The following is a 22,131-nucleotide window of genomic DNA, read 5'->3' as shown; positions in this document are numbered from 1 at the left end:
GAACAGGGCACACAGTGTGTTGTAGAAAAAGAATCAGACTCTACGTTCGAAAGTACCAAGTCCAGAACGTTCTGTCCTCCCACTGAGTTCTGACACTTGAGGCAGCAGATGAGGAAAGTTTATTTTGGGTGGGGAGGGGATGAGGGAGGGAAAACCAATCCAGCCCCAGGTGACTGGGGCGTGACCAAGAAATACAAAAACAACATCAATAATATAAACACGCACACAGGAGTTTCACTCCATCCCACTGAAAAATAAAGCCCCAAATTCACAAAAACTGAAGGGGGCAAATGTCTGAAGACACAGCAGATTCACACTGCCCTTCCTATTTCCTGCGTTAGAGATTAAGATCTCTTTAAGCATTCAGGGTGGATTCTTCTATTTTTTACTTCTCCTTTTGCCGTAGCTAGGGTTTTATAGAAAAACTTTTTTTCTTTTCTTTTTTTTTTTTTTTTTTTAGTTCTAGTGAAATATTTCAAGGTATTTGAAGAAAATGTTCCCAAATGTTGACAAGTTTCTTATCTAATCTTGTTTTCCCATCAGAAATCTACGTTGACTGTTGGGGCAAGGGCTGTACTTTCTCCTCTCTTTCCAAAGCCACTCAGCACTGAGACACAGCTCCTCAAGGTCGAGGGAAGTGTGGGCTGGGGCTGGGAGGGGTGGCAGGAGTCAAGGTGAGGGAGGAAGGAACGAGGAAAGTGTGACAGTGACAGCAGGGTAGAGCTCACGTAGGACCGACTCCCTCAAGGAACTACAAAGCTTGTGAGCGATTCAGTGAAAAGGTGTGTACATTTTCGTGATGAGGATACAGTTAAACAGGAAGATGCCAAGGAAGCTGGCAAACAGACAAAAATATTTTATTATTTTCCATTATATTATTTTCCCTTGTAAGGGGGACAGGGAGGAATTGAAGACAGCCGTCAGGGGATGAGCTGACCAGAATGAAAAGATGATTCTCCAGGGTCGTTTGAAAGAGCTGCTCAGAAGAGCCAGCTACAGCTTGTGTTCCTTAAAAGGTCTTGATTTTCCATAAATACAGCATGCATTATCATTTATTTAACCATTTAAGCGTTAACTGAATTAAATGGTTCCAGTCACACTGCTATAGTATTCAAGCCATTGCAATCACCGAAAGTGGGTAGATGGGTCATTCCCCTTGACTCTGGCTGCCCTTCCTCTAAATCCTCCATACAAACAAAGGAAAGCAAGCAGTCACACGTAGAGGACACACGGCCCTGCTCCACACAGCCTGGCATGGAACAAAGGAAGCCCCTTCCCGGTTAACGAGGCTTGAAGATGGTAGAGGAGGTGGGCCTTGAATATGCAGCTTAAAAAAATCAAATGTAGAGGCCTCAGCTCATTCTTGGAAGCAAGAGCCATAATAAGCCCTTTGGGATCCTGAGTCCTGCTGTACAGAGGTGTCTTTGGGTCCTACCTAAGTGGATGATTTTCAGTGCTTCAAACACAAACCACAGAGCTGCCTTTTGATGTTCCAAGGTCTACAGGGAGTCCTGGGGGAAGCAGGCAGCTGGGGGCTAGTACCTGCGCTGTTCCGAGGCCGTGGGCCATCTTCCAGCCTGGTACTTGCCTGGGGAGCCTGGCGGGTAAACTCGTGAATCCAGCGCTGCCCTCCTGCGAGCTGTTTCCTTGGCAACATCGTGTGGTTCAGCAGCCTCAGTGGTTTCCGGGGAACATTCTGTAGGGTCTTGTTGACCAAGACAACTCACTGTGGGGCATTAAGCAGCTTCTTCACATAAGAACTACTGACATGAACATGACTTCAAGTATGTTCCCCTGACACTCCACAGCCTGTGGGAGACCCCAGTCCCCAGAGCAGACGAACTCCTGAAGAAAGGCCCCTGTCTTCCTGGGTTTTCTGTGCCCACAAAACCAGCAACACTGCGTTGGGAGACACATGAGCTCTGCTTTGATGATGGAGACTCATGAGTCAACGAAGGCTCTAACCCAGAGGGTGTCTTGGTCGGGAACTCTAAGGGTCAGAAACCCACTCAAACGAACTCAATCACAGGGTCTACTGTGAGGCTATAACACATCAGCTCTCTGATCCAGGAACCCAAGTCCAACCAGGCCTCTGAGAACCATCCGGGAGACAGCTCAAAACACCATGCTCTCCGTTTTTCCTGGTTGCTTCCTGGACATGGCCAGAATTTGGCTTGCTCGTGGGTCTTGCTAGTGGTGGGAGCAGCCTTTGTGGTGAATATCATCTGATCCCTCTGCTCCCAGAGCCCAGCACACCTCCACTGACAGCATTTCTAGTCCAGGGACAGATTCTTAAGACACAGAAACTGATTAACTGCCCCTAGTTCAATTCTCCATCCAACTCCAGTTAGCTGTGAATTTCATGGGCAGGATCACTTAGCCCCAACACAAGCCCTGTTGGGGGCTTAAGCTGGACAGGTACCCCCAAACATGCCTGTGGGAGCCCATGACTGGGTTAACAAATTTTAACAGATCCCAGCCGCTTATCTCCTTAAAGAAGATGTGCTTAGTAACTGCCTTGAGGTTTTAGCAACGACCCAGGCCCCCCCGTAGTCTTCTATCCCCAAAACAGACTTGGGCTGGAACGGTAAACAACTTATAAAAAGCTGCAGACTAAGATGTGAGTAGGCTGGTTAGCCAATGACGGTAAGATCCAATGACCAGCAACCTAAGACAGGCACAGCCTGAGTCCAAGAAAAATCTTGTTAAGCAGTTGATTCTTATATGTTCTGCCCTGATAAGCTGAAAGGCTCAACACGAACATGATTCACCAAAAAGGGTCTTCTGACCTTGAGCCAAACACCAACAATAAACAAAGCCTTTGTACTCATTGTGATCCCACCCTGTCCTTCCCTAAATTCCTGCATTCCTCCTTTGACTATACTCAATAAATATGAGAGATTTGAGAGGCTCAGGGAGTTGGCTCCCGACTCCCTCTCACTCTCTTGACTTTTCCACAGAGTCCTGAGTAATTCATTCCATCTCGGTGGGACTTCTGCTGGGCAGAACCCACAACTGGTGTCGAACCCACACATGTCTACCAAAGTGAGGAAGGGGCATAGTGGTAGAAGGGTCCAGGCGTTTTTCTCTCCAGTAGGGAATATTTGATCCTCAGGGAAAAAGGAATTGACAGCTGTAAGGGTCATTCCCTAGTCCTAAGAAGGCTGGCTCATTCACTACAGAATTAAATGTTTCCATTAAAAGACAACTCATGTTTCTTATAAATATATAACTTTATATATTATATATATTTACAATATATACAGCATACAAATATGTGGTAATGTAATACTAATGCAGTCTTGAAAACAAATGTTTTCAAAACAAAAAGTGGGTACTTATCCCAGGTAGGTTCCTGATCCATCCAGAACCCAAATTCGAGACAATACCCAAGCCCAGATTTCTGCAGAAGTCAAAGAGGGGGGTGGCTGGAACATGGTTCTGACACCCCTCCCTCCCAATTACCACTGACTCCAGCTAACATGGCCCCACGTGCACCCCTAAAATGGGCAGACCCTGGGGCCTGGGCACAGCACCTGGCACACAGTGGGCACCCCAGTACTTGCAGAAGGAATAAAAGTGTGTGCTTTTAACCACCACAGCATTTAACCACTGCAGCATTTCCATGATCCAGAAGATTCAGTCACAGAGCTAAGGCTGGTCTAGGAGTAAATGGTTTAGGTGTTTCCACTCAATCAGTAAAACCATCTACACAGCCAAGTGCTAAATAAATTAAAACTCTGCCACAAAGTGCCGTTTCTTCCTTGTGATTTGGAGTCTGGAAGCCGCTGGTCACAGCACCACTTATCTTCCAAACGTTTCTCCACATTCAACTAGTTCATCTATCGTGCACAGCAAATCTTCAAAGGAAGGCCTTCCCTCGGGTTTCTACAATTCAAAATCAAAGAGAATCTGTGGGTTCCAAAATCCATCCTCCAGAATAATTCCTCACTGCTCAAACTCAGACAGTGCAGTGTACTAGCGCAGGGGACTCACTACTTCGGGACTGGAACCTGCAGGCACCTCCAGCAGGTCTCCTCCATCCTGCATGTGCTGCTGCCTGACTAACCTTCCTGCCACGTGGCTTTTGTATCCCATTCAAGAAGCTAACAGAGAACCCTACTGCCTGCAAAATCAAGTCTTGCTAATTTTCAGTGCCTGCTGTAACCTGCCCCACCCCTATTCCCTTTCTACCTACCCAGTTTTATTTCCCACAAAAACCCCAACATGTGCCCTAGGCTCAATCAGAACAACTGCTACCCAGTGTACACACACCCAGTTCATCGCTACCACCTTCCTTTGCTCACTGCCCTCTCTCCCTTTTGCGCCACTTCCTGGCCAGAAGGCCTCTGCTCATCCCAGTCAATGCTCTCAGGAGGCATTACAGCAAGTGACTGAGGGTCTGGGCTTTGAGCCGGACAGGGCTCTTCTTCTCTGGAGCTAAGTGGCCTTGAGCAAGCATCAACCTGGTGTTCTCGTCCACACTGCGGCCACAGTAGAAGTAGCCACACCTCAGAGGGTTATTCTGAGAACTCAATCAAATGCACTTAGCACAGTGCCCAGCACACAACACCTGTGAGCTAGCATTGCTGTTATCTTTCAAAAGTCATTTTGGTGTCTAACCTCTTCTATGAAGTGATGTTGCAACACGTGGGGAAGGAAAACTTCCAAAGACTGTGAGTCAAGAGACCTGACGAAGCTGAGGTTTGGAGAAAGAAACCCTCTCTGATGAAAATGTGATAATTCCACGATAAGAAGTCTACTGAAAAAGAGCTACTTCTCTGGGTTTATTCCCCAAGTCCCCGCCTCGGGCACCTGTGGCAGGATTCCCACTTGGGGGTGTGGTGGCAGCCTGAATTTAGTATCTTAATTATTTTCCACTTCTTCACATCTTCTTCCTGTTATTCAGTCTAGGTTGAGAAAAATCCTTCCAAAGGGTTTGAAATCATAAAACACATGCAGCAACTCACTAGGCTGTAAGGACTACACACTTTTAACCTACCAAGTCCAGATCCCTGGATGCTTTAAAGACGTAAGAAGCACACAAAAAATGTTATACCTCCTGCCAGCATCTCAGCATGACCTCGTACACGTATCTGGATGCCAACTTCGGCTGGTGGAGTCGGTGGCCGCGAGAAACCATGGTGACCACTTCATAGTTGGTGTTTTTCTCAAAGGGCATTTTGCCTTCGGTGAATACTTCCCACATTAAAACACCTGGAAGAGGATGAGGATTACCAAACGATGCATCCACTTCCTCTTCAGAGCAGAGCAAGGAAAAGTGGAGCAGGGGTCTCACCAAATGACCAGACGTCTGATTTGCTGCTGAAGCGGCTGTAATTAAACACCTCGGGTGGACACCACTTCACAGGAAATTTAGCACCGGAAGAACTCGTGTACTGGTCGTCCAGAACATACCTAGAGTAACATACTGAGTTACGACCTGTATTTTGTACGTGTTCTTTAATTTTCTCCCCCCTAGAATCAGAAACACAGTTGACTGAAGGCCAACAAGCATCCGGTGGAAGCTCAGCGCTGGCCTCCGCGGCCCCGCCTGGTGATCGCCATCTTCCTCCCGTGCTTGAGATGGACCTGCAGCCCCGGCAGCAGCCGCACTTTCACTTTTCTGGTTTTCCTTTTTGTAAAGTGATGGAGGCAGAATGCAGTAAGAGAGTCGGCAAACTCTTTTTTGGCAAGCAATTTTATTCTTTAGACGAAATTTTACCCAAAAGCCCCACATGAAAAACATCTAAAAAGCAGAGCTGCTCAAAAGGAAGTGGTGCAAAGCGTTTGGAACACACGTGCTTTCACCCACCCCCCACGATTCCACAGAGCACAACTTAAAATTACAGCAAATAAAAAGAGCAAACTGCAAAATGATGTGTGTAAATGGTGGAGTATATTTACACACCTTGACATCCCTCCTCCCTGCACATACACTCAGAACAATACTACATATTTTTCTATGGGAGCTTACTTATAACCTCCTGGAAGGACACGCACCAGCTGGTAACACTGGTTACCCCTGCGGAGGATCCTTGATCAGGGTGGTAAACATGAGTCCTGAAGCCCTTTCTGTAATGTATTCAGTATGTATTTACAAGAGGAATGTGTTTATGTATTATATGAATGTAAAATTAATTTCTAAAAGCTCCATAAGAAAACATGTAAAGAACTGCACAAACTTCCTTTGCTGCATAGACAAACACGGTGACAATGCCACCATGGGCGGCTGTCCATCAGGGGAGTCTGGAGTGAGCGTCTAATGAGTGTTTTAGAGGGGTTGATGCAAAAGCACAGGTTTTTTGAAAGCCAAACACATGAAAACCAAACATGATGTTGGAGGCCTGCCAGTCAGATACACAACATCTACGCAGAAAGCCAACAGAGAGCCCTGGGTCGTTACTGCCCTGACAGCCAGCAGACCTGGTCCTGTTTCCGACAGCACTGGCTTCCTAAGCTCCCTGGGCCCAAGCTCCCAGGACTGAACCCTGGCCCTGGCCCCTGCCGGCCTTTGTAACTGCTCCTCACGCTGGTCATGGGCCAGCCTCCCCCAGCCCTCCCCTCCCACCCTCCGGCCTCTTTTGACTTTTAAGCAGCTAAGCTTGTCCCAAATTTCAAGCCTTTGGTCTCACTGTTCCTGCCACCTAGAATGTTTTATCCTCAGATTTTCACCTAACTGACTACTCTCTGCCTTTTGAGTCTCTCTTCAAACATCCCAGTCTCAAAGAGGACTTCGGAGGACCAAATCTTAAGGAGCTACCATCACCCTGCCCCGCACCATCGCTCAGCACCCACCAACCCCAAGTTATCGCTATCACAGGGGGCGGCAAACTTCTTCTGCAAAAGGCCAGATAATGACTCTTTCTGATTTTGCAGTAGTGTGAACACAGCCAGACAACATATCTGCAAATGAGCTACGTCCTAGTATCACTTCATTTATGGACACTGACACAAATTTTAGGTAATTTTCACGTCATAACATTTTAAAGTCTTTTTCCAACCATTAAATAATGTGAACACCATGGCTGGCTCACAGGTCATGCAAACAGAGGTGGTGGGTTAGATGTGGCCTCTGGTTTGCTGACCTCTGCTCTGTCCCCTCACTCTGTGTTTCCCAACTTCAGCGGGTCTCAGGTCTATGTTTCTCTCTCCTCCTGAACATACGCTGCACGTGGGCAAGGACTCGTATGTCTCATCCTCGGCTGGGCTCAGTCTCTAACGTGGGGCCTGGCACACAGCAGGCCCTGAGGTTTTTACAGATGGACATACAGATGAACGAATGGACAGAAGGAAGGAGGGAAGGAAAGGACAAACAAAATACTTTTTAAAGGTCTGTTCTAACACCCTGTTAAAATTACAAAAATTAAGAAAGTTAAAAAATTACCGATTTGGGTATTCTAAAAACTCTACCCCAAGCACATTTCTGTAAAAACAAAAGATTCTAGAAATTTAATCCATACCAGGGAGAAAACAAAGCAGTGTATTTAACAGGCTATACCACCACCTAGTGGAGAGAGTGATTAACAATGATTAACATAGTGTATACTTTGTTATTTTAGTATATTTATCTATCTCAAAACAGCTAACATGATTTCCTTTCCGCTTCATCAGTGCAGATTACTTCCATGCTCATCAGTCCTCTAAACTAATGTGAATATCACCTAAAGCCACATAATGAAGCATTAAGTAATCACAATTTCTCAAGCTTACCTAAGAAAAAGCCAAAGCTAATAGTAAAAAGACAAATTCAGCATAGAAATCTTTCAAAATATGATCTAATTTATTTTCTAACCTTAAATCAAAAACGCTAAGAAGCAGAAAAATCAGTTAGTTCACCCATGCGAAAATGACAGGTCCTACTACTGTTTTGCCAACGGGACAAAAGATGTTTAAAAACAGCTCTTTAATAAGCTTCAGAGGAAGAAGTTGACACAGTCAAACTGCAAAGAAAAAAATCAGGCTTTCTGTACTTTTAAGGGAAAGGTCACAGCCTTACATTCATTTAACCCAAAATTTATAGAAAATGTTTATATATAGTCAGCCTTACCTGGCCATTCCAAAATCAGATACTTTCACAATTCCCGCCTCATTTACTAGACAATTTCTGGCAGCCTGGAAAACAACATTACAACAATATATTTGTTACAAAGCTGCCCAAAGAACATAGAAAAAATGTAAGCTCGGTTTATATTAAATTTAGTTCAACCCAGTCAACATCTGCAGAGGTGTATCTTTATAAATTTTTTTTACCCCTATGAAAATGTCTTCAACATGTATTTGAAAAAATGGGTAGAAAGACAGGTCAAAACTCTTATGTGCAAAAAGGCATTATTACGTAATCTTTGCCAATTGTTACACGTACATGAGGACTAACAGAAGGTCAACCAGCTTCTTGCCCCCCCCATTTCTATTCTTATTAAACTATCTGATTTTCTTATTGATAGTGACAACTTCTCAAAGTCCTTCATCCAGGTTCTTACTAAGCAAGCTTAGTAACACACAACCATCAAAGTGAAGAGTGAACAATCTTTTACCCAGTGACCTTGCTCAGTGACTGGTCTTCCCAATCTCAGACAGTCAAAAGAACAGCCATGTGTAACATGGTTTCCTTTGTCATTTGTAATGTTTCCAGTATATTATAACATGATATACTAAATTGGTCAAATACAATTCTGGATTATTTATATTTTCTTGCCCATTCTTTAAGGTTATAAGGGTCAAAAAAAAAAGTTTGGAACAAGACATGATAATACTTTTAATGACATTATCTATGGACTAAGAATGTATTTTTCTTCCTGATGCTTCAGAATTTTATTCTCTGTATGTGGCAAATTGCATTTATATGAGGTTACTTACGGCTGAGTGCATTTTAAGAGTCTTTTCTAAAGTGAGAATTAACACCCATTCCCTGGATTACTTCCATCTTCCTATAAAGACACCCCATAATGCCTTTACTTGATGGTCACCAGGATTCTTCACCCAGGAGATAGAAGCATCAGAATCTTCCCTTAAGGGATGACGAAAACCTACCATAATGATGTCAGTATCACAGACACAAACATATCAAAACTGCTTTCACCTAGATGTGGTATGTGCAGACAGGTGTAATCTGTTATAACTATGTAGACAATTTCCATCAGTTTTAAAACTTTTAAAAGTGCAAAAGGAAGAAAGTGCTTAGTTTACAAGTTTCAACATGACAAAGAGAGTTACTGTTATAACAATGATTAATGTTTTATATATATATGTCACATCTTCTATTTTACAAAGTCCTTTGTCCCAATCATAAATGTGATCATTAAAAGTCTTGTGAAGGAAAAGCTCAGGACCAGATGGCTTCACTGGTGAATTCTACCAAACATTTAAAGAAGAATTAACATCAAACCTGAGTTCTCAAACTCTTTCAAAAAATTTTAAGAAGTATATACTTCCAACCTCTTTTCACAAGATCAAAGTTACCCTAACACCAACGCAAGATAAGGACATTAACAAGAAAAGAAAATTAAATATCCCTGATAAACACAGATGCAAAAATCCTCAACAAAATATTAGCAAACAGAATTCAACAGCACATGAAGAGGATCATACACCATGATCCACTGGTATTTATCCCCAGGATATAAAAATGGTTCAACATATGCAAAACAAAATTTGATACACCACACTAATAGAATGAAGGATAAAACATCATATGATCATCTCAGTAGATACAAAAAAAAGGCATTTGACAAAATTCAACACTCTTTCATGATGAAAAACTCTCAACAAGTTAGTTATAGAAGGAACGCACCTCAACACAGTGAAGATCATGTATGACAAGCCCACAGCTAACAACATATTCAATGGTGAAAAGCTAAAAGCTTTTCCTCCAAGATCAGAAACAAGACAAGAATGCCCACTCTTGTCACTTCTATTCAACACAGTACTGAAAGTCCTAGCCAAAGCAGTTAGATGAGAAAAGAAAGAAAAGAAAAGAAAAGGCATCCAAATTGGAATACAGAAGTAAGACTGTCTCTGTTTGCAGATGACATTATCTTATACATAGAAAACTCTAAAGAGTCCACTAAAATGCTATTAAAATTAAAAAATTCAGTGAAGTTGCAGGATACAAACATACAAAAATCGGCTGTGTTTCTATACACTGACAATGAAATAACTGAGAGAAATTAAGAAAGCAAGTGAATTTCAATAGCATCAAAAACATTAACATACATAGGAATAAATTTAACCAAGGAGGCAAAACATCTGCCCTCTGAAAGCTATCAGACATTGATGAAAGAAACTGAAGACACAAATAAATGGAAAGAGATCCTGTGTTAATGGAGTAGAAGAATTAATATTGTTAAAAAGTCCAAAAAAAAAAAAAAAAACGCAAAAAATTGTTTAATTTCATGCTACCTAAAATGCCTAAAATGATATACAGATTAATGCAATTCCTATCAAAATTCTACCACCATTTTTCACAGAAATGTAAAAAACAATCCTAAAATTCATATGGAACTACAGAAGACTCCGAATAGCCAAACAATCCTGGAAAGGAACAATAAAGCTGGAGGCATCACACTTCCTGATTTTGAACTAAATTACAAAGCTACAGCAGTCAAAACAATATGATACTGGCACAAAAACAGAGACATAGGCTAATGAAACAGAATAGAGAGCCCAAAAATAAACGGTCAGCTAATATATGGTCAACTAATCTCTGACACAGGCACCAAGAACACACAATGAGGAAAAGATAATCTCTTCAATAAATGCTGCTGGGAAATTTGAATATCCATATGCAAAACAGTGAAACTAGATCCTAACCTTACATCATACACAAAATTAACTTGAAATTGATTAAAGACTTAAATGGAAGACCTGAAACCATAAAAACTGCCAGAAGAAAACATAAAGAAAAAGCTCTTTCTTGTCTTGGCAATGATTTCTTTGGATATGACACCAAAGTACAGGCCACAAAAGCAAAAATAAATAACTTAGGGCTACATAAAACAAAAAGTTTCTTCACAGCAAATGAAACAATTAACAAAATGGCAAGGCAATCTACAGAATGGGAAAAAATACTGGTAAGCCATATATCTGATAGACAGTTAATGTCTAAAATTATTATATTTATACATGCAACAAAATAGTCAAAAAGCAAAAAATCCGATTTAAAAATGGGCAGAGGGCCTGAATACACATTTTTATCAAAAAAGACATACAAATGGCCAACAGGTACATGAAAAGGGGCTCAACATCACTGATCATCAGGTAAATGCAGATCAAAACTACAATCAATGAGATTATCACCTCACACCTGTTAGGATGGCTGCCAACAAAAATACAAGATAAACACTGGCAAGAAAGAAAAGGTGGAGAAGCAGGAACCCTTGTATATTATTGGTGGCAGTATAAATTGGTGCCATCACTATGAAAAACAGTATGGCGGGTCCTTAAGAAATTAAAAAGAGCTGCCATATGATCCAGCAATCCCACTTCTGAATTTATCTGAAGGATACATATTTTGTATATATCTGAAGGAAACAAAATTAGTATCTTGTAGAAATATCTGCACTCCCACATGCATAGCAGCATTATTCACAATAGCCAAGATATGGAAACAACCTAAATGCCCATCAATGGGTGAATAAATAAAGACAATGTGTTATATATACTATATACAATGGAATATTATTCAACCATAAAAAGAAGGAAATCCCAACAGCTGCAACAACATGGATGAACCTAGGAGACATTACACTAAGTGAAATAAGCCAGAAAGAAGATGACAAATACTATATGGTATCATTTATATATGGAGTCTAAAAGGGAAAAAAATGGAACTCATAGAGAGAGTATACTGGTGGTTGCCAGGGGCTGGGTGTGGGTGGAAATGCAGAGATATTGGTCAAAGGATATGAATTTCAGTTACAAGATACGTTCTGAAGATCTAAGGTATAGCATGATAACTATAGTTAATAACAGAGTATGTGTACTTTAACTGGGACTAATGATTCTACCAACATATTGAAAATAGACACATTTGGGAACAAGAGGCAGAGAAGAAAAAGAGAAAGGCTGAAGGAGATAGGGAAACAGAGTGAGACAGAGAAAAAATTGAGAAGTGTCTCCATCATAATTAAGAATCAATAATAGAAGATTACTTTTTCTGGTATTTTCTAGAGTTATCATGCACCTCTGTCTCTTCCCAGTGATTTGACAGATAAAGAATTGAACCAAAGGATTTCTGTGATAGTTTCTGCTTATAGTGTGTGAGATGAAAAAAGGTTAGGATTTAGTTAAAGGATGAGTCAACTCTTAACTTCCTCAATTATGATCATATGCAAGTCATTTCACTTCTCTGATGCTAATTTTCTATAAGACAATGATGGTCAGAAAATCTTTTATGACTAGATTCTCATGGGATTCTTATGGAGATAAAATATTAATCATGGTAACTTACTTGGAAATGGTACCTATGTAGTTATGTATGACTTATGCAGGTGTGTATGTAATTATGTATTATATAAATTCGACTTATTAAAGATCTTTCTGTTAAAATTATGGGGCAAGTTAAATTTACCGCATTTAAAAATAATGGTGAAATACTGTTGAGAACAAAAACTGGGTATAAATCCATGATGGCTCATTTGCTGACCCAGATTACAAAGGAATTTGGCCAGTGAATGGGAATGTGGGGGGGTTATGATTACCAGATCTCTGTGGATGAAGCTGTTCCTCTCCAGGTACTCCATCCCTTCACACACATCTTGACACATGCTCAGCAGCACATCTCTACTAAAAAGGCCTTGTCTCTGCCGGAGGAAATTCAGAAGGCATCCCCTTTCCATGAACTCGGTAACAATGTAAATTGGTTTCTGCTGGGTGCACACCCCATAAAGCTGTACTAACTTCGGGTGTGTCAGTTTCCTGGGAGGGAAGTCATGCATACACAGAGTTACTGTAGGAAAAGAAACCACCACGGGTATTAGCTGGTGAGGGGCCACTTTTTAACACGAAAAGGGGAACCGGAAAAAACATAGAAACTTACATCATCACTTTAGCCTCTTCTATAAAGTCTTCCTCACACATGGCTCCTTCCCTAATAGCTTTGATTGCTACTTTGTACTGAGCTCTCCACTTGCCAAGCCTCACCACTCCAAACAGTCCACTCCCCAACTCCCTCATAAAGGTCAGCTCTGATGGGTTAATCTCCCATTTTTCTGTGAGATAGAGGGGGAAAGTGATAACATGTATTAAGGAGAACATAGTATGAATCAGTGGGAAACAAAAACTATAACCAAGGTCAATCTCAAAGTCACATGATAATACCACTGCCAGTAAAACACAGAGCAGACTTGCAACCTGCATGTAAACTGTAAAAGGTGGCTTTCCACTCGGGGGAGGATGTTCCCCTTTCTAAGCTGTTACAATGCACACAAAGTGAACTGAAGGCAAGACGAAGCTGTGTAATAGGCTAATAATAACAAAGCTTGGAAGTCAAAGGTACTTAAAAAAAACCCAAAACTTCCTTTACCTCTCTTCCCCCATCAGGTTTCTTTTTCAAGTTGGAAAGAGTTTAACCTGTTTAAAAGGCTTCTACCAGAAGCAACGAAGACAATCAAGTTGGATATCTCTATTAACTCCATCTTTACTTTCCTCTGAGTGGCCAGTAAGGCCGGTGTGAACCAGGAAAGGCTTTGATTTATTTTAGATGTAACAAGGTAATGCTTATTTTTCACTGACAGTTTTCTGTCCAATAATGAATAATGATGAAAACAGAAAATCTAGGGTTACGACAGCTATAAATATAATCATCCAACAACCCACACTATAAACTTTAAAATAAGTTACATTCTGTGGAATTCTACACATCTAAATTGACCTTGTGATAACGGGTTCTTTTGGAGGAGAATTAACCAGGCAACTACAAACGGAGTTACCATAGCTGAATCCGGCAGTGGTGGGTGCCCTCTTCTCCTTCGCGCTCACTGGGTACCGCAGCCTCGTGACAAGTCCTAGATGTCAAAGGGAGCATTGCAGTTGAATTCACTCTTAATCATTCCTCGGGGAAAAGTGCTAAACTCGAAACTCACTTACAAAGTTCATCCATTTATTCACTTAGTGCTCATTCTCTGTGTGTACATACAGCACTGTGCTACACGCTAGCAGAAAAATTATCAGAAAAGAAGGCAGGAAGGAAGATGATCCTACTCTTGTCGAAATCAAGTCCATGTGCCTGATGCAAAGTGAGGCCAAACAAACTGAAACGTCGGAGTTCAGAGCAGAGAAAGGTTTACTGCAGGGCCAAGCAAGGCAAACGGGTAGCTTGTACTCAAAACACTCCCCAGTGGCTTACATGCAAAGGTTTTTAAAGACAGTGTGAGGGAGAGGGCCACAAGGTGTGTGATCAGCTGGTGGACCTTCTTCTGATTGGCTGGTGGTGAGGTAACAGGGTAATATTTTGGGAATCTCAGTCTTCAACCTCCTGACTCCAAACAGCCCAAGTTCTACCTCTTGTGGCCACCATGTAGTCACCATCCTCCACCCGGGTGGGGAGCTCAGTTCCTGCAGAACAGCTCAAAGATACACATCAGATTGTCATCTGTGTCTCTTCTGGAGTCCTGTGACTCTAATTATTAACTGCTTGAGCTGTTCTTTGGAACTTAAGGAAGGCCTAGGAGACTAAAGCCTTTTGTTTTTTAATAAACAAGAAACACGGAACGTGGAGGGGCTTTTGTATCCAATAAGGCCCCACAGAGTCCTGTTTGGTTTTGCTACTCTCTAAGTTAACAATTTCATATTTTTATGAAACACAAAAAATTTTAATAATATGTATCATTTTATTCATTCAACATTGTCTTTAAAAAATATATATGGTGTTTATCAGGCACCAAGCTAGCATACTGTCTTTGCAAACATTTTTAAAGATGTTAAAAGGTTTCCAGCAGTTATTATCAATTATTATTTCATGTTCTTTTCTAGTATGAGATCTGAATTATGAAATGGCATTACAGTAGTCTACTAAAAATTAAAGTGATTCACCTGACATAGCTCAGTAATCTTAGCATTAAAAACTTGGGCTCTACAATATTAACGACTGGGAATATCAGCTACTGGCTATCATTGAGGTACATCAAATCCTTTAAGTTAACTTGCTTACAGCACTAAATAAGAAATCCCAGGTACCTCTCCTATAAGCACCCACAGTACTCCGTATTTCCTCTATTACAACGTATCTCATAGTAACTCCAAGCCATCATGCATTTCTCTGCCTCCCCCACCAGATGGCAAGACCTGGGAGAGACAAGGTCAATACCTTCTAGTTCACCATACTCCCCCTAGAGCCCGGCACAGCTCCTGGCATGCAGCAGGTGCTTAATCCATGTTTCTTAAATGAATGGAGATAATGGTGAAGCATAAAATTCTTACAAGGACAAAAGAAAGAAATAGGGGAATGTGAACACTGAAAAAGAATAGAATAAGAGATAAGGAAAAGGTTATTTGGAGGATAAACTGATACGAAACTAGTTTCTCAAATGTTTAACACAGAGTTACTATATGATCCGGCAAATCTATTCAAGGTAAGAACTCAAGAGGAATGAAACATGTTTCCATGCAAAAACTTGTACACAAATGTTCATAGCAGCATTACTTATGATAGTCAAAATATGGAAACAACCCAAATGGACATAAATGCGGCTTCTGGTTCTGTTCCTGGTGTCTGGTTTTTTTTCCCACTGCTAATGGACTGCTAATGGGCTCAAAATTTCTTTGCGGGGGATGGTGAAAATGATCTTAGATTATGGTGATAGTTGGCACAACTCTGTCAATATACTAATTTACAGACAGCTGAGTTGTGCACATTAAATGGATGAACTTTATGGTGTGTAATTTATGTCTCAGTAATCGTTCTATCATTATCTGAGAAGAGTGAACCAAGTCACAAATAGCAACAGACTCTGCAAAAGCCTCTGATAAAATTTCAAAAGTTAATTTCCCATAAATTGGGTTGGACACTCGGCTAACTCCTTCTTGGTTACATCTTTGAAGTCTAAGGCTAGAAATCTTTCTGTCTCATCCTGTGCAGCCTCAATGGGCGTAAATGTGGTCTGCGGTTTTGATCTCGGTGTTTGGTGTATTCCCACTCTGGGGTAAGTGGAGCAGAGTTCGGGAAGATTGGAAGCATCTGGGACACGAGTACTCTAGTCTTTTGAAGCCTGTAACATAGACTAAACCTATGCTGCTTGTTGGCAGCTTCTGTGACAACGGTGACGTTGACATGTACTGGATTTTAGGTTAGTGCTGTTAAAGAAGACAAAATACCCAATAAAAGATGATGTGGCAGACTTTATTTAGGACCACTGTGACAGGTATAGGGACCACTGCAATGGGATTTTAGAGTCGGGGGTGGAGCAGGGAAGATGGGCTCAACTCCAAACACAGCTGTGGGCAAATGGGAATTTACAGCCACGAAGAAAGGTGGGGATCAGTGGATGGAAAATTACTAAAAGGAACATCAACACGAGGTGGGGGGATGGATTATCTAAACCAGACTATTGAGATTCTTACTGAGGACAAGCCAGGGTGACCAGACTTCATCTGGAGGACAGTGGAAGATGGAGAACCTGACCAGATACTGAGGATGCTCAGATATCAAGAGCTTGAGGGTAAGGGGTTCTGGTTAAACTGACTTAGCAGGGTTCTTGCTGAAACCATATTTTAAAAGAAAGTGTACAGATGGGCCTAGGAGATGGTTCAGGGGCTTGACTAAAGTTGGGTCAAGCAAAGAATCTTTGTCAGTACCAAGGAAATAAACCACAGAAATGCAGCATGTACCACATACAGTAAGAGTAACTCATGTCTTGAGGTCAGGGCTTTTTTAGAGTTGATATTATTTCTGATTTTTCTTTGTATATATCATTTCTTTAGTATGCAATCATTTTAAATCACACTCTACAATTAGCTACAATATAAAACTGCTCAAGGAAGAATTCATCACAACGTCTAATCAATTTTAATTACTCCCTTATATCTGAAATAGGCTTTAACGGCTCACGCACCTGCTGCATTGTGCTTATGATACTCTATAATCTCAGGAATTGAACCAAATGCATGCTTTTCTGCCAGATAATACTTCTTTGGGGATGTTGCTGTTTCCTTTATATGATAATGCCTGAAACCAGATGAGCTTTCTCTATAAAAAGAAAAAAAATGTGTTAGAACCACGTTGGAATAATGTAACTTCACTCTTAAGAGAAACATTTTCTACCAGGTAACTGCAGGGTCCCTACATATGGCCCCTTTATTCTCTGCACGAGTTTTGTTTTCCCTTATATTCTTCTTAGGTTTGCTTTTCACATTAACAGATCCAAGTTTTAAAGTAGTCACTGATTACACACTTGGCTCCCTTGCATGAGACTGTGAGAGAGAACATTTATCACCTCCATTTGCCAATAGTTAAAAGTCTTAAGATAACTATTAGCTAGCTACTGCTTTTTGTCCCTGCTGTTGGTGTAAACCAGCAAATGTCTAGAGGACTTACACCTCTAAAAGTAAATAAACTTGACTTATAAAGTATGCACAAATTCTACTTTAGATATCCTTCTAAAACACAGATCTCTTGCTAAAAACCCTTTCAAGAGAACTCCTGCTGCTCTTAAAATAAAGCTTAGATTCCTTGACATTGAGATGATCTGTCTTCCACTTTTATCTCTCAGGCTTCTCTCCCCTCCCTTCACCACGTCTCTCCCAGTCTACAGTCCTGCTGAAATACACTTTTGTCAGTTCACCATATCCTCCCTCGTTTCTGGGTCCAGGCAGTTTCCTGGAAAGGAAACACGCTTTCCCGTCCCCTCAACGTTTGCCTGCCTCACCCATCAGGTCTCAGCTTGGATGTCACTAGACAACATTAATGACTAACTCAGCCCCCACCCCACCACACACACAGACACACAGGTGCACACAGACACACACACTGCCCTCCCCCCACAGCACCTACTCATATATACCATCACCACCTGTCTGCTACAGAAGCCCCCACTAAGCTGTTGGAGGGCTGGGTCTGTGTCTACTTTGCTCACTACAGTATCCTTAGTGCCTAGTGTAGCACAATGTAATTGTCTGTTGAATGTTGCTAAAGTTCCTACCGCTATTCTGAACAAATATATATGGAAAACAACGTGGAAAACTACTAGAGATGAATATAAAAATGTCATAGACTTTAGAAATCAAGTTCAGATTTTATTTTTTAATGCTGAAATGCAGCTTATTGTTTGAAAATTAGGAATCCATACAAACTATATAGGAACTTCATACAAAAACTCTGAATTTAAAAAAAAAAAAAGGAGCGAGAGAGTGGGTTTACTTACCCTCCAAACTTTGTATAAAGGGAGACTGTGTACATGCCTGGATGACTGGAATCCCTTACCATAAAGCCACCTTCTTTATCCTAAAATCCAAGTTAAGAAAAAAATTTTCAGTCCAATAGCAAATATCAACGCCATGGAGAAGATTCAAGAACCCACTCTTATGATTTTATGATTATAATCCTTTGCCCAGAAAATCTGCTTTGGAGAAGCACACCTTACCAATAGGTAAGTCATCCATGGGACTTTCTCCCATCAACACGACTTTCCCTTCACATTACTGGGCATGAGATTGGTTAAAGGTAGCACACTCGTAGTTCCCCACCACCACAAACACTCATGTGAGACATTTCAACAAGATAATCTCTCAAGGCCCTTCCAGAACTAACAGACAAGATTTTGCAGTTCCTTTAAGTCCTCGACATGAGGGGAAATAGTTACTGAAAAAATGTATTTCTTAATGGCTGGGTTTCATTTCATACATTTTTCATATTTGCTGTAGGCTCTGAATCCTGACTCGATAGCATCTTCCATCCATATAGCTTTCTTTCTGTAAATACCTCAGTGCTCTTTACAAGAACGTCAAAAAAAAATCCTTAATTCCCTGGAAATCAATGTTAAATACCACTCTTTACAAAAGGAGAGATGGAGGCACAGCAACTTCAGCAGAGAAGACCGAAAGACAGCAGCAGCAACACTGAATGACCAAAAGATAAATCTTCATTGGGCTGCAAGCCAACGAGCAAGAAACAGGGGCTAGGAACCTCAAGTGCCTCTCCATCAACACCACACAATCAATCTCTAGCACTGAAATTGCTTTAAAATGAAAGCGTGCTTAACAGACGAAAATAAGCTTCCTTCTTATTCCTGGCGAAGACAATGGGATCGAATAAAGCCCCACAAATAAATCTGTTAAGAACAATGAGGGACAATGATCATAACAGTTAACTGATCAGAAAAAAATATAACAGCTACACAGATTTATTGAAACTGAATCCGTTTTATTATGTTCTAATGTGTGGGATTTACTCAACCCTCAAAACTGTCCTATGAGGTCAGTACTAGTGTCATCCCCGCTTTACATTACACATAAGGAAATAGGACACAGAAAGGTTGGGAATTTGCCCCAGGTCAAACGCTAGCAAGTAGCAGAGCCAGGATTTGGACCCCAGGCCTTCCAGCTACCCATTCCCCTGGAGCTGCCTCTCATTGTGCAGTCACCAGGGAGGCACGTGTGTTGGGGGGAGAAGGGGGGACCATGTCATTCAAATCAAGCAAAGTTACCTGCTACAGCTCTCTTAACATGAACTACAGAAATAAGTGCCCAACCTCGACTCGGGGTAACAAGCAGGAGATTCACAGAGTGAGCATGGGTTTAAAAGACCGGGAACTAAACAGAAGAGCTAGATCACAAATGCAGGGAACTGTACACGTCTTCTAATCCAAACTCCTTGTCTCACAGATGTGGAGAGCAGGCTAGAGAAGTCAGGGCTACACTCAGGTGGGTCTCCTCACCCAGTCCACGAAGTTACCTCTACACTAGATTTCTTCCTTTGATTTTGTTTCTTTCTAAAGTATAACAATTTTAGCACATTTCCTCCTAAAGGCAACTACATATTCTGTTAAAACTTCATTTATAAAAGATAGCATGGAATATTGGTGTAAATTATTTTAAAACAACTTCAAGCAAAAAGGAAAGACACATTTACGTACTAAAATCAAGGCTGCAAATGATAAATCAGTAAGAAGGAGAGTAAAGAAAATGTTACCCATGTACAGCTATTACCGTTATGGGTTTGCTTCCCCCTCAAAAAAGATATGCTGGGGCCCTAACCCCAGTGAAAAAGAAGTCACAGAGTGGGCCCTAGTCCATTATGACTGGAGTCCTTATAAAAGGGAAATTTGGACACATGGCCAGACGTGCGTAGAAGGAAGAAACACAGGGAAGACAGGATCCTCCCCTCACCGCCCCCAGAAGGAGAGAAGTCCACTGCCATCTAGACTTCAGACATCTAACCTCTAGATCTGTGACACAATAAATTTCTGTTGTTTAAACGGCTCGGTTTACAGGACTTTGTCACAGCAGCCCCAGGAAACTAGTACACCAGTCTTCACTTTTAAATGATTTTTAAAAACCCCAAACCCTGTACTTATAATATTTTTTAGGCTTTAGAAACAGAGGTATGTGGAATTACTAATCCGGGATGCGTTACAATTAATCTGCGCTGAAACCAAACCCACAAAACAAGTACAGACACTCACTTCACTTCTGAGGAGTTGCTCTGCTTTGCTTCTGTTCGTATTTCTGCAGTACCACCTGAAGAGAAAAGATATGTGTAAGGCCTTGGGTTTTAAAAATTATTCTTTACTCTTTTTGGAATTAGCCAGGTAATACTGCTCATCAAAAACAAACACGGTAAGTAAGGATAAGACATCATTCATAATCTCAGTGACATAAACCACCACTAGTAGCATTTGGATGTCCACACTTGCGGACGTTTTCCATCCATATTTTTATGAAGACACATACACACCAACATTCTTACTTTTTTGTTAAAGTGGAATCAAACTATACTGGCTAGATCAGAACCTGAATTTTTCATGTAACAGTATATGACAGACATCTTGGCAAAGCAATATAGTTCTGTGCATCATGGTCTGGATGTGCCACAATTTATTTAAGCAATTCTTTATTATTTAACACAAAAATCGTATTACCGTAACAGCAAGAATGAATTTTACTCCATAGACTCAAATACGCAGGAAGTGTTATTTTATATTATTGTCTTTCATTCAAATTAAATCTAATCCCAAGCCCCCACCCCACCAACAGGCAGGAGATTCCGTATCACATCGTTACTAAGGCCCCCCCACTGAATTTCACAAAGGTCTCAAGTGTCGAAAGAAACAGAAGCAAAACAGAAGAGCTGACTTCCTGCGTCTTCCAGACTTACTGGTTCTAACACAGCCCTAACCCCCACCCCCAGCAGTCATCCAAAACTCTACTGTGGGAATCCCACCAGGACCAAGCAGTGGTACCTGTCCTCCACCAGGTCCTGCCACCACTATGTGCCACCACCCCAAGCCCCTGCATATGGTGTCCCTTCTTAACCCTTGGGAAATCTTTCCCAGGGAGAGAGATGCTGCCCTCTCCCACCTCAGAGGCTCTGCCCTCTCCCTGCTTCCCAGAGCATACTCTCTCCATGGGTTATAAGCCAGCAGGCCAAAGAACATGAACTCAGACTGTTTCCTTTGGCCTTCAGCTTTGAACTTGGACCCAGTTGTTTTGTTTGTTTGCTTTCGATGGCCTTTAGCGGACAGAGAACCCTCCACCACAGTCATAATTCCTGAGGCTTCCAATGAAGCCTTTATGAAACCAGCTGGCCCCTCTAAACATATGAATTTTCCAGCACTGTTTCAGCCTTTTATGAAAGAACCAGCACCTGCTTTGGGCCCAGCAAACACCCTGAGACAAGGGAACATAAAGGCCTTCCCTGATCGAGGAAGGCAAAAATACAAAGAACAAAATACAAGTTATTTTTTGGCCTGGATTCTTTTATGCAATTGTAGTGGCCCAAACTCAATCCAAACCGACAACTATTATTTTATTTGGAGCCTGAAGTGATTCACCAGGCCTCAAAATTGTGAGTATCGAAATGTCATCGCTGTGGACCCCACTTTCTGCACTGAGACCAAATTCAACAAAACTGCAGTTCTGATCAATTTCTGAATGCAATTGAGAAATGTGACAAGTGAGGAGAACAGAGTGGATTCT

At 41.4% G+C, this 22,131-nt stretch overlaps 1 protein-coding gene across 3 annotated transcripts in view; it reads right to left on the bottom strand.

Annotated features, from left to right (window-relative positions):
* Nucleotides 1-3,214: 3,214 nt before the first annotated feature.
* Nucleotides 3,215-22,131, bottom strand: part of TEC (tec protein tyrosine kinase) — a 115,013-nt gene continuing 96,096 nt past the window's right edge. For all 3 annotated transcript variants that reach the window (XM_031434995.2, XM_010992858.3, XM_031434986.2), the window contains exons 9-18: nucleotides 20,619-20,673; nucleotides 18,360-18,439; nucleotides 17,052-17,185; nucleotides 13,932-14,006; nucleotides 13,040-13,211; nucleotides 12,702-12,918; nucleotides 8,051-8,115; nucleotides 5,300-5,418; nucleotides 5,060-5,217; nucleotides 3,215-3,888 (exon numbers count right to left, since the gene is read on the bottom strand). In XM_031434995.2, coding sequence (XP_031290855.1) covers nucleotides 3,805-3,888; nucleotides 5,060-5,217; nucleotides 5,300-5,418; nucleotides 8,051-8,115; nucleotides 12,702-12,918; nucleotides 13,040-13,211; nucleotides 13,932-14,006; nucleotides 17,052-17,185; nucleotides 18,360-18,439; nucleotides 20,619-20,673 — 1,159 coding nt within the window. In that variant the 3' untranslated portion in view covers nucleotides 3,215-3,804. The remainder of the gene's footprint in view (nucleotides 3,889-5,059; nucleotides 5,218-5,299; nucleotides 5,419-8,050; nucleotides 8,116-12,701; nucleotides 12,919-13,039; nucleotides 13,212-13,931; nucleotides 14,007-17,051; nucleotides 17,186-18,359; nucleotides 18,440-20,618; nucleotides 20,674-22,131) is intronic.

This window comes from Camelus dromedarius, chromosome 1 (genome assembly GCF_036321535.1).
Source record: "Camelus dromedarius isolate mCamDro1 chromosome 1, mCamDro1.pat, whole genome shotgun sequence".
NCBI lineage: Eukaryota > Metazoa > Chordata > Mammalia > Artiodactyla > Camelidae > Camelus > Camelus dromedarius.
This window is presented reverse-complemented; position numbering and strand designations above follow the sequence as displayed.